This window comes from Octopus sinensis, linkage group LG1, assembly GCF_006345805.1.
Source record: "Octopus sinensis linkage group LG1, ASM634580v1, whole genome shotgun sequence".
Lineage (NCBI taxonomy): Eukaryota > Metazoa > Mollusca > Cephalopoda > Octopoda > Octopodidae > Octopus > Octopus sinensis.
In genome coordinates, this window is record NC_042997.1 from 162,959,753 (window position 1) to 162,975,717 (window position 15,965).

The 15,965-nt window shown below is 31.9% G+C and overlaps 1 protein-coding gene across 10 annotated transcripts in view; it reads right to left on the bottom strand.

The window, feature by feature from the left end:
- Positions 1 to 1,640: 1,640 nt before the first annotated feature.
- LOC115217012 (ras-specific guanine nucleotide-releasing factor RalGPS1) overlaps positions 1,641 to 15,965 on the bottom strand; it is a 224,100-nt gene continuing 209,775 nt past the window's right edge. For 8 of the 10 annotated variants that reach the window (XM_036506208.1, XM_036506205.1, XM_036506181.1 and 5 more), the window contains 5 exons: positions 15,687 to 15,779; positions 14,462 to 14,567; positions 12,425 to 12,516; positions 12,255 to 12,297; positions 1,641 to 8,650 (listed from right to left, as the gene is read on the bottom strand). In XM_036506208.1, the coding sequence (XP_036362101.1) occupies positions 8,640 to 8,650; positions 12,255 to 12,297; positions 12,425 to 12,516; positions 14,462 to 14,567; positions 15,687 to 15,779 (345 nt within the window). In that variant the 3' untranslated portion in view covers positions 1,641 to 8,639. The remainder of the gene's footprint in view (positions 8,651 to 12,254; positions 12,298 to 12,424; positions 12,517 to 14,461; positions 14,568 to 15,686; positions 15,780 to 15,965) is intronic. The other 2 variants (XM_036506200.1, XM_036506218.1) reach the window with 1 other exon arrangement.

The window sequence follows — 15,965 nt, forward strand, 5'->3', positions numbered from 1 at the left end:
AGCACGGAATTTCGTCAGTGAACATGTCGCGGTCTCAAAGCAACAAAATGTTTTGGCAAATTAAATTTCAAACTTTGTAGTGTGAAATGCTACAACACAATTCCAAACCTGTTAATAGTTAAGTGTACTTTGGGAAGAGACTTCAGAGCCGGTAAAAAAGGTAAACATTCAAAGTATAAAGATATAGAGCAAGAGGCAGGACTCTAGAATATAATCACTTGTGTGGTTTTATATTTTTAAACCTGATCAGCACAGATTTTGACTCTACAACAGAGAACAATTATTGGCAATTGTTCATTTTATCTGACCAACGTAGGATAAAATACGAAATTATATCCAACTGCTGTCAGTACTAGTTCAGCTGCTTCTATATCAAAAGTGGGGGCACTTCATCATGGTAAAATGCAGGGGGAAAATCCAAGGACAAAACTGAAAGTCAAATTTCCTTTCTAAGATATCAACACAAGAGCTGGATCCGTTTATAGAGCTACTCAAGTGTTCCACTTATTACTCGTTTAGTGATTCAAGTGTTCCACTCAAGTATTTATATAACTGAAACCAAGTCCAAATCTTCCTTGTAAATCTGCAATATCTGTAATACACTAGGAACGATTTCATCAACTATTCATGTTGCTTGATAAATATATGCCTTATGAACTCATTCTTAAATCACAGCTGTTATTTCTATGGATTTTTCAAGAAGTAAAATTCACAAATGAAATGCAAACTTAGACAATAGATTTTTGTAACTGGACCTGATTTTTTTTTTTTTTTCACCTTTTCTTTTTCGATATAAAAATATCCAAATATAAATAACAGGTAATTCTTTCTAAAGAGATGACAGTCTGTTGAAACTGATAATACTACTATTGGTTTCCTTTTTATAACCAGCCTAGAAAAGAAATTACTAACTCCAAATGCTTTGAGGAATATTGCCAGAAATATGGCACAAACAAATGCAAGCCACAGTCTTTAGCAACACAAATGCTAATCATATTACAAATACAAGATGGTAAGAAACACTAGAATATATTCAGCTCTGACTTAAATTTGAAAGGAAAGCACTCCAAGTTTCAAACTTCTTAGCTAACTTATCCATAGTATAAAGGCAAGTCTGTCCCATCTAAATATTTTTAAAAAAATGAAATATAAAAAGTTATGATTGTTTATAAGATGCTACTTATTAAATGGCTTAGTTTGTTTCAATTATGATATTCAGGGAACATCTGAGATTAATTCCTTAACATAAATATCTGGAAATAAACCTTACAGTTATAAAATATTGTATAAATCAACTTTGAAATTCTTCACAAACAGTTTTTAAACATAAATTCATAGGTTTTCTTTTTTTAAATTAAAGTTGCTTAGTAAGGCCAAAGTTATAACTTAAAATATCCTGTGTGTTTTTCAGTCAAATACTTAGCATGCTTCATGAGAAATTATTGCAAACTTCTTTCGAAAGCAATATCCAACAGTTAAATGTGAACTTAGTTTCAGTAAACCTGAAAAATTAACTCTTTCTTTATGCAAATAAATCTTTATATCAAAGACCATCTATGAAGAATTGCATAGAAAATATGACAACTAGTCAGATCTAAAGTTGTTTTTGTTGTTGCAAGTAAAAAGGAAAAACACCAGGGTTCATTTTATGAAGAAAAAAAATTGAGAAAAATCTTTATTTTACTCATTGAAAACATTGATCACAAGCCTATAGAGTCGGTTTCCTGTGCTGTTAACAGCAGTAAAGCATCATACGGTGACCAAGGGCAACTTCCCAGACAAGGCTGCAAGTTTACTGCCATCCCCTTTGAGCCACACAGAAGCAGTAGGAAGGGAAATGGTTTCAGAGCAGTAGATATATAATGACATAAGAAAGAAATAAGTTCGAAGACATCTTTCTGGTGCTACACAGAATCAATGAAGTTGGTGCCTTTAGTTTTAAAATCAAATGAGAACACATTTCAAACAAAGCACTTGCAGACAAGCAACATGGAGTACAAATGAGAACAATTTTGGTTTTTGCTGCAGCTATTTGTAAAGTCAAAGAAAGCATTTGCTCACAATAGATGGTATTTTTAATTGCCAATCTAATAAAATGTCTCACTGATAGACCTGCTTGTCAGAATAGCATGTGCAGAGACAAATGGTATCATTTGCAGTTTTGTTGAAATAATGGAAGACAATTATAAGCAAATACAGTCAAGTCCATCACACAACTAACCTGCCATTTCACAGCCCATACACATGTTTATCTAATTTTTTTATTTACCTATTTTTGAAATAGATTTTTTTTTCCTGCTCAGTTCATGTGTGATGCTTTTCTCAGTTAGTGATTCCAAGAGACATGCAACAACAAAAAAGCAAGTCGTATTCAACAAATAGGATAACACAAAACAAATTACATTAGTGGAAAGAAAAGCTTCACATAAGCTATTATGTCAAACCATATACAAGAATTATTTCATATTTACATGAAGAAAATGTAGTAGCTACCTTTTAACCTTTTGTTTTGCCATTGCCTAAATGAATCGAGTTATACATATACCGAGAACCTTTCAGAACTATAGATCCCCTTTTCAGCTTGATAAACTGATTTTCTTTAACTTTGATTTCAATCTCTGAGTAAACCTAAATGAAACCTAACATTTATATCTAAGTTGTCCAATAAGTCCTTCTTGTTGCATTATTTTATATACTGAAAAAGCTATAGAGAAGCTAAATATGTAAGAGAAATACTGAGTTGACTTTTAGTTAAGATTATTTAATACTGAAATATCTTAGCTGCCATGATAACAAATCATCTACACAATGTCTGTATCATAAATGTTATAATCATCTTGTAGATTCCTGATAACTAGACTACCATAATGTCAAACTGATGCATAGCATCAACATTGAAAGAAATTTTTAAACCACAATAAATTAATCATTAAACCTAAGATGATAGTTAATCAAACAAAATAAATGCTGTAAGAAATTAATCAACTATTACTACTGTATGTCTTTTGTTGGTTAGTCTATTTTAGGAGTTGGTTGAATGCTAATTCATTCAAAATAAATTTTGAGAACTATAATAAAAAATATAGAGACCTGAGATTTAAAAAAAAAAATTCTTTTTCTCTTTCAAAACATTAAATTTCAAATGACATAAAAATATCATTAGTAAAAAAAAATAATATTCAAGGTATATAATTTCTATGTTAGTGTGTATGTATACACACATGAGATGAGTGCAAATGTGTGTATGAATAAGAACATTTCTTCCAAATTCAACAAGATGACTGTAACATTGACGTTACTCTGTGGAGCACATTGAATTATCTGTTGTAAATTGCTGATGTTGCACCAGCCTGTCACATTAGTGTGCACAACTAAATACTATCAACAGCAAAATTTCCAATGATACCAGATGTCTACGTTATCAAACTCATCAGCAGCTGGCTAAGCAAAATCACCATGGCAGTTCTTGCATTGGTGGTGTCATTCATAGCGTCATTCTTGCAGAATTCATCGCATTTCAAATGTCAAGCCAAGAAAAGCAGCCAACAGCTAACAGTAATAGTCTGTTCTGAGGAAAACAGAAAATAAGAATCATCAAAGATAGAAACTGAATTCCTCATACAGATTTAAGGATATCGGTTTTTTTTATTATTATTCTCTCTGCAAGATTTTCTTCTAAATATTTATGAATTTTATTTGAACAATGTGTCTGCAACTGTTTCACAGTGTTCTCTGAATGATACCCCCAATAACTGGTCAGTAATGAAAATGAGTGTAGCCTAGTAGACAGCACAACAACTATGTGATGCTGTCTTCACTTTTACAGTCATTTCCTACGACAATAAACTTAAAAAATGCTTTGTTGGGTTGTTGTGTGTTTTTTTTATTATTACTTGCTCCTTTAATATTGAATAGCGTGAGTAACATTGTCTCAGCAACAATCAATCGTGTTACTTAAGGAATAATGTTTTCAGATGCATACACACACACACGTGTTATCACCGACCTTGATGTGATAGAGTTTTAAATGCGTGAATTAAACTGAAATCCTTATGGATAACATTCAATATTGCAGTCAATGACGATAATGGTTGGGAAACAGCAGAACCTGAAGAAACTAGTGATGGTTATTGCCAGCAAATAGTAAGTACAAGAAATTCAGCAACTAGAATATATCAGATTGCTGTGAGGAAAAATAGAATAACGTTTCAGGTAGGATCCTTCATCGGAGAAAAATGAAAGATTTTCAGAAAACATTTTATTTTTCTCCAGCAAAACATTCTGACCAAAATGTTATGAGTTATGTTCTACACAGCAAACTAAGTTATTCTGTTTCGTGAACTTCTACAGTAATGATTGGATTATCTCCCTTAAACAAATTTGACGCGCTCCCTTTTAGTTTGATGAAACAAAGTTCAGTAAGATTGCTTTTGGACATTTTCAAATTAAGCTAGTCGTTTTAGAAGGTGTATAAATAGAGTAATAAAATTTGCAAGATTCTGCAAGTAAAAGAGCAATAGATCGAACATCAGAGATTGCAACTAAACATCTAAGTATCCTTTAAGATGACAGATAGAATAAGCAATAAGATATATGAGGACTAGCAAATGAATTTAGATGCTACAACTGGTTGTGTCAGGATTATAGTAACAAATGGCGCTCAAAGAATAAATGTCATTAAGAGATTCTACAGCACAATACACATATTAGTGACTGTTTTAATGGAACCATTAAACGCTACATTAACAATTGTTAGGGTAAGTGGTGTTGCATATAATTATGTAAGGTATATTTTAAAAAGTGTGATAACTGAATAAATTATTAACCCAACAGCATTGCTATCCTATTAGTCTATCAATAAATCTGAATGTTATAATTCCTTATACAGCTTATATTCTCTTTTATCTCTTATGAATATAATGATGAGACCTAACACATACTTTGAAAGTATTTCATAATGAATGGAGATAAATGGCTAAGTCTGAATAACCAACTGACCTACTGTAAGAAAAATGACCTAATCAAGTTCTCAAATTTGAATAAATCTGTATGCCATGGTGAAACAAGGGGAACACTGTTTCAACAAAGCTCTTCAGGTGAGAGAAAAAATGTAAATGTTTAAGATAGATGAGAAAATTGTCTCAAGGATATCTTAAATATCTAAATTTATTTTTCTCTCCAAGGAAACAGTTTTCTCAAAACCTCAGTACTTCTTGTGCTTTCCCCGTAGCATACAGATTTGCCCAAACTAGCAAACTCTACCCGATAAGAGTCATAGATAAATGAAAATCTCACTATCAGACTCAGATGTTATTTGTTATAATTTTAAAAGTTATTTTTCATTAACCAAAGACTTGCAGTTAAGTAAGTGATGACTTAAAAGAGAAATTATATGCTTTTTGAGAGAGAATATATTAAAGATGGATTTAAGCTAAAAGTGCACAGTGAGTATGGCAACAAGAGATACAAAAACAAAACAAATATGGCAACAGAAGATGCAAACAAAAGACATAGCAAAAGGTGCAGACTATTTAGAATAGAAGATACAAAGGGCAAATATTAACACAATATATAATCTGCAAGGTTTTAGAATAGCTGTGATCTGAAGAGTCCTTAGAAAATAATTGCTTTATGGACAATGCTTAATTTATATTGTTCTTTTTATGGTGTTATTAATGGGGGGAAATATTAGATTTGTGCAGGCAAATTTATATGTAATGTTTCAAAAATTGTAAACTACCCTTAGAGAAACACAAACAATAAGATTATTATTACATTTGTAAAGAGAAACACACGAACTAACAGTTACAGCAGAAACTGAGCAATTATTAAGAACATCTGGATGTGGAATGGAATTAAGAAATTTATATATGGATTTATTTGTTATAAGCTATAAATCTCTTAACATTACATAAAATAGATTTCTTGGGCTAACAACACTCTTTTATGATAGTCGAATTCAAAGACTACTTTATGAGCAATTCACTCATGAGTTTAGAAAACTTTCAAATGAGTCGCTACCAGTAAGTTCACTTAAACTTTGTTTAGAATTTGGGTTTTAAGAATTCTGCAATAATGGCTCATGACAATCTTATGCAAACATTATGTAAATGAGATATAATACCATTTAACCAGATTCTCACAGCTCAAAAGAAGCATACTATTAACTAATTAATCACATTGCTTCTTGTTAATCATACTACTAGAAAAATACTTAATGTAGAATTATCCTGCCCTGATGCAATACCAACAAATTTAGAATGTAATCTACAAATGTCAAAATAAGTTCATCAGAAATTACCCAACAGATCTTCCTTAGTGCTCATTTAGTAATTAATTCTCGTATATTTTTATTAATTTACTTATATTATGAATTTAAAATCTGTTTAAACTTTCTTAAAAATTGATGATCTCGGAGAAGGGAAAACACTGAAATGCTTATACCATCAAAAATTATTTTGAATTTGCTTTAAATTTTGATAATTTTTATTTGAAAATAATGAGGCCTAAATAATGAGGAGTTCCAAATAATAAAACAAATGAATTTTTAGTAATAATAAATAATAATAATAATAATGCGATTAGTTTAAACTTTACTTTGAAATAAATGGTTGGAAGTATACCTCCTTATAAGTCAAATTATTTAAATTTTGTTTATTTTACAATAGCTAAACGCTGTATAACCTCATCTCTTAGAATTTCATACAAAATAAAAGGCATATGTTGTTTATACCTATAGCTACAGTGAAAATACCATCTTCAAAGGAAATTTAATGTCATAAGCCGTATCATCATGAAGACGTCTTTTTCGAGGTTTGTTTAGGTTTCTTGTTTAGCTTCTTTTTTTTTTTTATTTTAAAGAGAATCTTCCAGGAATTTTTTTCGCTCCGATACTATTTTGAGAAATCAGATTGATAAACTAAAATTGATTTCAAGACAATAAGGAGCACAACACCAACAAACAAACAAACAAACAAACAAAAAAAGAAAAACAATGAAAGAAAATACAAACAAGAAGAAATCAATTGAGCAGACATCAATTACACATCGAAGCAGCTGCATATAGAAATGAAATAAATATCAACATCTAAACAGAAAGACACACACTACATATGAAACAATGAAATGACAGGTTCTTCGATTCTTTAGTAGCAGAGGCCGGATTTCCTGGTACGTTTCGACACTATATATATATATATATATATATATATATATAGACGCACAAAATCAAACACTGAACGGCAATACACGAAGGACAACAACAGCATCATCAATAGTATAGTCATATTGCAGCAGCCAATATCTACGTTGCATAGCACAAACCGGATGCAGGCACTGTAGAAATACCGGAAACAGCTCAACGTTTCATCTCACTGGGGTTTTTTTCTCTTTTTTTTTTTAACCTTTTTGTTTCAAGAGAGGCAACTCTCACTGAAATTTCGTTATCGTCAAATAAAAGTTTCAGCCTGATTTTTTCTTTTTTTTTTACTTTTTTTTTTTATCTTTTCTTTCTCAAACAATTCCAGACAAACCAATAACTCAATTACAGCCATCAAACACCAGTCCATACATAACCTTAACATCATATATGCATGCGTACGCGCGTGTGTGTGTGTGTATGAATGAATGAACATATCCACACGCACACGCGCGCGCGCGGTCAAACAAATATGTATATATATTCACGTATGCATACACGTATGTAAGTCAATATTTTATTCTTGTCTTTTTTTTTTATTAAGAAATTAAAGAGAAATGAAAAAATAAAGGAAACAAGGCAGCTTTAAATATTCTTCATGGGAAGAACTCTAATAACTGGGACTAGGCAGCAGCAGTAGTAGCAGCAGTAGTAGTAGTAATAATAATAATATTGATAGTGACAATGGTAAAAGTAAGTTACTTTTACCATTTCCAAATCATAGACTGAGGCACCTGGACCAGCATGATCCTTTGGTGCTCCCAGACTACTCATCTTTGGCTCACTAACAATTTTCAAAAGAAACCACTGAGTTTGGTAGTGTAGAGGTATGGGAGGGAGGGCCTCTGTCCTTCAGGAGTGCAATCATCCAAGTATATCTATCCTTTCCTGCTCACCTGTCTCACCTTTCCAACACGTTTGTTTTGCTTTGATTAATTTTCTTTATTTTATGCATGTTTGACTTTCTTTTCTTCAGTATAATACATTTTTTGTCTGTCTATTGTTGCCTGAAATTTTTAAGTTACATAACAGAGATTTGAAGACTGACAGAGAGGTAAGGCAGGTAGCAAGGTCAAGTACTGTATTAGTGGTCACAATGCATATCATGCAGTCTGCTTCAGTTTATTTACGAATACATCCACTCAATCACGTCACATCTACACACATTACAGTCACACGTACTTACAACTAACACCCATACACTCATATATGCCACAAACATCATTGGCGCACTTACAAACATAAAGCATCAACAACCACAGGCACACAGCATCGATACACTTATCAACACATACAGTAGCAGCAGCATGATTAAGATCGTTGTCAAGATATCAGTTTATCCTGCAGGAACATAGGTAAGGACTTCCACAAAGTTACCAAATGGTCTCTGCTACTCACACCAGAAGGAATGTCATTTCTTCTTCAATCAAATGACATAAGGTTAACTGGCGTCTGGAAGAAATACAAAATAAATTTTTCTTTCAGAAAGTAGTTTCAATATACAAGTAGAAATTGTTATACAAAAACATTTTACAGAATAAAATCAAAATAAAAATCAAAGACACAAACCCCACTTATGAAGACCTGTTGAGGCAAGTGAAAATCCAAATGAAAATCGAAATCTCTCAACATCAATGGAAATTGTAGCTGAGATACCAGTGCCGGTGGCACGTAAGAGAACCATCCGAACGTGGCCTTTGCCAGTGCCGCCCCGACTGGCCTCCATGCCGGTGGCACGTAAAAAGCACCATCCGATTGTGGCCATTGCCAGCCCCGTCTGGCACCTGTGCAGGTGGCACATAAAAAGCACCCACTACACTCTCAGAGTGGTTGGCGTTAGGAAGGGCATCCAGCTGTAGAAACACTGCCAGATCAGACTCTGGCCTGGTGCAGCCTCCTGGCTTCCCAGACCCCAGTTGAACCGTCCAACCCATACTAGCATGGAAAACGGACGTTAAACGATGATGATGATGATGATGAAAGGCTAAATGGGAAAGTGTTAAACAGAAAATATAGCATGTATATCCACCTTTCATATTCAAATTACTCCGTCAAATGTAATAATTATTTTCATTGTTTCGAATTAATTATGCGTTATGTTGTAGTTTAGAGATTTCAATGATGAGATGGTTTAGCTTTAGAATGACATTGTAGGGTTAGTGTGAGAGGTTGGACCTGGCCACTTTCAACATAAAACAGGTTAAATATTTTGGCCAGACATGGCTGGTTTAAATGCTAAAGGGTTAAACACTGCATTGATGGTTACAAACCCAAAAACGGGTTATCACATTTGAATATTACCATAATTACAAACAAGAAACCTCATAGCTCTCCATCAAGGTATGAGTAAACTTTATTCCAAATTTCAAAAGATTAGATTCATTGCAGTCAAAAGAATATTTATCTATTCATTTTGAATGAATCATTGAAAAAAAGTTTCACAAAGCATCATGATATAATTAAAACAGAGTTGATTACTTTTGAAATATAATTTTACTTATATCTTTGAGAATACTGAACTTAGGTTCCAAATAATGTTTATAAGTTAATGTTGTAAACACTCCAGATTTATATGACTGAAATATTGAGATGTATTCATAACTACTTTTCAAGCGCACTTCACAACTTTGAATAGACACTGTAGAGTTATGTCATCCTCAGCCTTATCAAAGTATTTGATTATCAATTCTTTAGTGGAGATAAATTCACATGTCAATCACTAAACTAGCAGTTGCTTGACCTGTTAGAAATAGCAGCCAAATTTCTTAATCATTCTCTAACATTTTAAAAGGGGAAGAATTCAATGGACAATGTGGTCCTTTTTATACAAAAGATAATGTCATGGCTGGAATGCTCTGATCAGAGCTGCTCAAGAGCTAAACAACAATAATTGCAGCATTTTTAAGAGCAAAGTAGAAAATAAATTTTAACCTTTTTAGATGGGAAAGGAGACCTATCCATTTAAAATCTCATTGCTCTTAACTATAAAAAGCAGTTTTACACACCAATCTGTTTCGTTGAGGAATGTCATGTTTGAAACTATTTTCAGTTGAGATATGTCAAGTCCACTGAGGCAACATGACTACCAGTTCTATTTCAAGAAGATATTAACTGGGATAGCCATGAAACTCAATTCCCAGTGAAGGGATTAATTATGCAATATTACTTCCATTATGCAGTTATAATGGCCTCAGCTTGCAAAACTAGCTGATTTCATGCCACCTCTATTCAAACACACCCAACTCTCCTCTTTTTATTACTCATGTTGTGTCCAATGTTTCCTTTAGCCCCAAGCTAATCACTATGCTTAGTCTTCTCTCTTCAGAATACTCTCTCCTAGCTCAGGTCTTTCCAGCAACTTATTTTAAGCTGAATGTTAACAGAACCTATATTACAAGCCTTAAAAGGCCTGTGAAGGTCATAGTCATTGCATCTTTTCAGACAAATCACACAGAAAAATATTTCAAAACAGTCTTTAGATGAAATATAACCACTAATTATTTCTTAGAAAAGTAACAGTGTTTGTAATTTTTCAATAATTATAATTTAGAAGATAAAAGTTCATAAGATTGACTTGAAAAACACATCTAAAGTCAGTATATTTTTCATGAAGCTTCTTGTTAAATAAAGAGAAACCACTTTGTGTAACAATGCCATCTATATCTTCTATGAAACCTCTATGTCATGTTTCTATTACACTAGAAATAGCAGCTAAATTTTCCTCAAACTAATTGCTGTCTCAAAAGATAAAGAATACACTATACAATGTGGTCTGGTAAATAAGATGAAATGGAAGAAATGCCTTGCACCATAGCTCTTCACATTTAAACAAATTTAAGGGTCAGCCATGAATACAAAAATTTGATATTCAATATAATAGATATACAGTTGCAGCCAAAATGTTCAGAAAAGTAGGTATAATTTTTTATCTAAGTTGTTTTATATTCTATAATTTTCACAGACAATAAATACAATATTATTTGTTATTGTCTGAGATTTTGGTGTAATTTGAGAGGGTAATACAAAAGTTATGGATGATTTAGTGATTTACTGCAAAACCCATGGCGGCCAAAATGATCAGAACGGTTGCTTTTACTCCGTGTTTTAGTATATTTAACCAGTGAACTCGAATGATTTGAATTTGTTTACCTGAAGTTTACTAAACATTAGTAAGAGTATATGCAGTGTACTTTGTTAATATAATGCCACTTACTCCATTACCAATTCATCAGCAGATTATTAAGCTTCGAAAGAAGGATAATTTAAGTATTGGGTCTATTGCAAAGATTGTTAACAAGTCAAAAAGTGTTGGTCACAGTATTCTTAAGGTCTACGATGATAGTGATTCGTGTGAAGTAAGAAAGTCTACAGGTAGGCCAAGAAAAACGACCAAGAGAGAAGATCGTGCTACGATAAAGTTGGTTAAAAAGGACAGATTTAAAACTGCTGCTGCTGTTTCTTGGGAAATGAGCAGTGTACAGAAGAAAACTTTATCTCGAAAAACTGTGTTTCGTCATTTAGTTCAACATGACCTACAAGCAAGAGCACCTGCAGTGAAGCCACTAATCAGCTCCAAGAATAAAAAGTGTCGTCTTACCTTTGCAACCGAACACGTGTTGTGGTCTCAAGAAAAATGGCAAAAGGTGCATTTCAGTGATGAATCTAAGTTTATGTTATTTGGCTCAGATGGGAAAAGGTACGTTTGTTGAAAAGTAGGTGAAAAATTGTCACCTAAATGCCTTAAGACTAGTGTTAAATTCGGTGGAGGAAGTGTCATGCAGTCGAAGATGTCAAAGTGTGATTGAAGCTAAAGGGCTTCACACTAAATATTAAATAATTCCAGTATTCTCTGTCATATTTTATTATTTTGTTATTTTTTCAACCGTTCTGATCATTTTGGCCGCCATGGGTTTTGCAGTAAATCACTAAATCATTCATAACTTTTGTATTATCCTCTCAAATTACACCAAAATCCAAGGCAATAACAATTAATATCGTATTTATTGTCTGTGAAAATTATAGAATATAAAACAACTTTGATAAAACTTATACCTACTTTTCTGACGAAAACAATGCCGTTCTGAACATTTTGGCCGCAACTGTAAATATACTTTCATGTTACTTAATATTATAAGATATAATAAAGAGAACAGAATAAATATAACAGATATTTAACAAAGTCACTGAATAAACTCAAGTTTTTCTTAGAGATATATATTCACTTACCCTTGGCTGAGAATGTTTGATAGCTTCTTCAAGATGTTGACACCAGACCAATGCCTCAGCTTGCGATCCACTTCGTAATTTGTAAACATTTCCTGTTCAAGTAAACCCATATTACCATTTATAATAAAATTACAATTAAACAATTTCTCTTCTTTTTTTTTCTTATTTTATTTTATTTCATTCTGTATCAAAAGTTTAACATTCAAACATTTGTCATTTAACATAGATTGTTCAATATAATTTGCCAGCAGGAGATAAAATCTTTGTCTTTTTTAATACAAGTCCCAATATCTGAATTGCAATTATGATGGGGCCATGCCTCTTATTACATCAATCACAGTACTTATTTTGTCTATTTCAGAAGGATGAAAGGCAAAGTCACCCGGAGAAGATTTGAATCAAAACAAAAAGAGTTATATTCAAATTACTATAAAGTATTTTGTAGTATTTGGTTTACCAATTCTGCTATCCACCTACTAATGTGTAGAGAAGAGAGATCATAATGAAGACAAGAGAGTTGATAGAATCTTGGGGGATATCAATCTGTTCAGTAACGAACACAAATCCATCCTGACTACTTTTAACACTCCTCAACATCTCAAACTATTTAATCAAGCCAAACTTTCTTGTTTTCTACAAACTGTACATGGAACTCTTCCCTTGAACAACCCTTGTTCTTTGCCAAACAGCACTTCTCTTATAGTTATTTCACTCAAAATACATAATATATTCTTCATGATTCTTCAATCTATTTTAGTCATCATAGTTAAAATCATTCAAAAACAGCATCTTCAAAGCTTTTTGTGCTATCTCAGTATATGCCAAAGAGTCCTATTCTTTAATTTTGCTTGTTTGTTTTTGTTTTGTTTTGTCTTTTGAATATTGAACAGTTTTAATTGCCAGGTCAATAAAATAATAGAGGCTAGTACAAACTAAAACTACAATGTAACCCAGGTTAATTTTGTTTTGCAGTAGATATTAACTCTTAAACAACAGATATCATCAGCTGATGTTTCATTAGAAAACAGTGGACATCAATTGATGTTTCAACAAATTTACATGGATACAGCCACCAGCAATTGACATGCAAGCATCTACTTCATGTAAGTGGCTTTATTGATGGGAGAAATCAAATTGAAAATAGAAGATTTATATAATAATTTTTTCTGACTTTCCTTCAGCATCAGATGAGGTAGGTGATGATGTTGCTCTCAATAGCACAGAAGAAAGTGATACTTCAACTAGCTCTGGACAGAAAAAGTGCACTTATTTCTCTCTATTTGTAAATTTGTTTAATAACAATCAGGAATCTCAAATGAATTTACGTTCAACAAGATGTGGTGCACCTGAGCACTGTATACAATAATTTCCTTATTATTATTATAAAGTGAATACTTTACAGCACTTTTCAATAATGAGATATACATTTATGATTTTGCCTATACCTTGAACATTGAAAACAATCAAAATAAAGCTTCACATAGCAAAAATCAGGTAAATACAAAGTTTGACGAAATGTATGATTTTTTTATGCCCTTTGTCCTTATTTTCATAATCTAAGAGAGTTAAAATATCATTTTCGTACTTTTTGCACTTATTTAAAGTGAAAATAAGTATAAAAATTACCTGCAAGAAAAAAAAGTTTTTCTTTTTTTTCTCTTTTTTTTTTTTTTTACCTGTTGGGCACACATTCAGGCAACCCTTTCCGGCCAATTAAGCATTAAACCCTTTTGATACCAACCCACCTGCAACCGCTCATGGTTCTGATGTTTTAATCTTTGTTACAAAGGACTTTAAATTAAAATGTTCCATCAAAAAGCATATTGATTTCAAAAACCAGTTCAGTTATTTTTCTAAATTCTTTGTTATTCTCACAATTAAGTGAAACAAAGCAGTGTATTTTAACAGAAATATGATAACAAAAGTATTAAAACTGGAAATTGGATGTAAAGTTGAATGATTTTACTTTTTATGTGAATAATGTTTGTATGGCAAACCATGTAGCAAAGAGTGAACATTTGAAATCAAGAAAATTACCTTTAGTGGGATTTGACAGTTTGAATGAATCTGGCTGGAAAGGATTACATCCCATGACAACCATCCACCCGATTATCGAAACCATTTTGCTTGGACAAGATTTGAACTGGAATAAAAATAGGATTTTCCTTTTCATTTATTTGAAACTCTTTTGCAAGCATTCTCATATTTTGATTATGGAATGAGATTATTTTTGATAACTTTATGGCTTTAAGTAGTTGTAGTGGTACTATATTTTACAACATACTAAACCAAGTACAACTTATCAGTGAGGTATCAATTTTAATGTGAAGTCATTTTTAGTTATCCGAGTTTATTATAGTGACAACATATTTTGGTAATACAACTGAATGTAATATAATTGTACAATTATATAAATACGATTTAGGAAGAATGTGAATGCATTAAAAATTTGCTCAGAGAATACTAATGCCGAAATGGCTTGTATACTAATGCCGAAATGGCTTGTATACCATCACCTATAGAGTGCTGCCCCATTCCTTTTACAAAACACAGTAATTCTCAATGGCCCAATTCTTTTAGCTATAAATATATCCCATCCATAAACATATCTCACTACTGTAAACAACTAACAACTGATAAGTATTTATAAAGATTTCAGTACTGAGCAACTAAAATCAAACTGATTCTCTGTTAATGACATGAAAATTGGGGTTTTCAATAAGTCACAGAAGTTTGAAACATTTTTTTTTTTTAACCTACAAGCAAAAGCAAGAATGATGTAGTAAATAAGTGAAAGGCTATAAAATGAGATATAACAGGCTTAGCTTCAATTCTTCAATAAATAAAACTTCTAATGAAAAGTGGAGCATTTTTTTGTTGTTACTGCTGTATATGTTTACAACAGTGTGATGGCTTTTTATTGAATGGATTATTTTTAAAGATGTTAACTACTGAATTGTGACAGTAGGACAGCTATTTTTCAGTGTGGTAAATAAGAGTAAACAGTTATCTACCTTAGTCAGAGATAAGTCTTCACAGCTACCCTGATTTATATTTACTTGTGTAAAAGTCACACTATTTTATACTTGATTTTAAATGTAAAAAAACTGGGTTGCGATTTATACACAGGATAAAGCTAAAACTATAAAGGGTAAAAATTTTGTTACCAAGATTTAAGACCAAATAAGGGGCGTGACTTTTACAAAAATACAGTATATCAAAATAAAAAAAGTCCAAAACTAAATTTGATAAAATAACTTACAGAAGCTCGTTCACTTCCTCGTAAAGATTTTGCTGGATAATAAATTAACGAGGAACCCCACAAGGCAACCCAGTACCGTGTCCATGATGACACCTATAACAAAGTTTTAAAAAAATGTTTAAATTTAACAAATTGTAACATAAAATTAGTTTTTTTTTTATTCAGTAATTTGAATTAATACTCAATTTGTTATAGTTAACGTTGTATGAATAACAATCACTTTAAATAACTGGAGAAGGGGAAAGTGATCAATAAAATAATGAAAAAAAAGTGATTTAT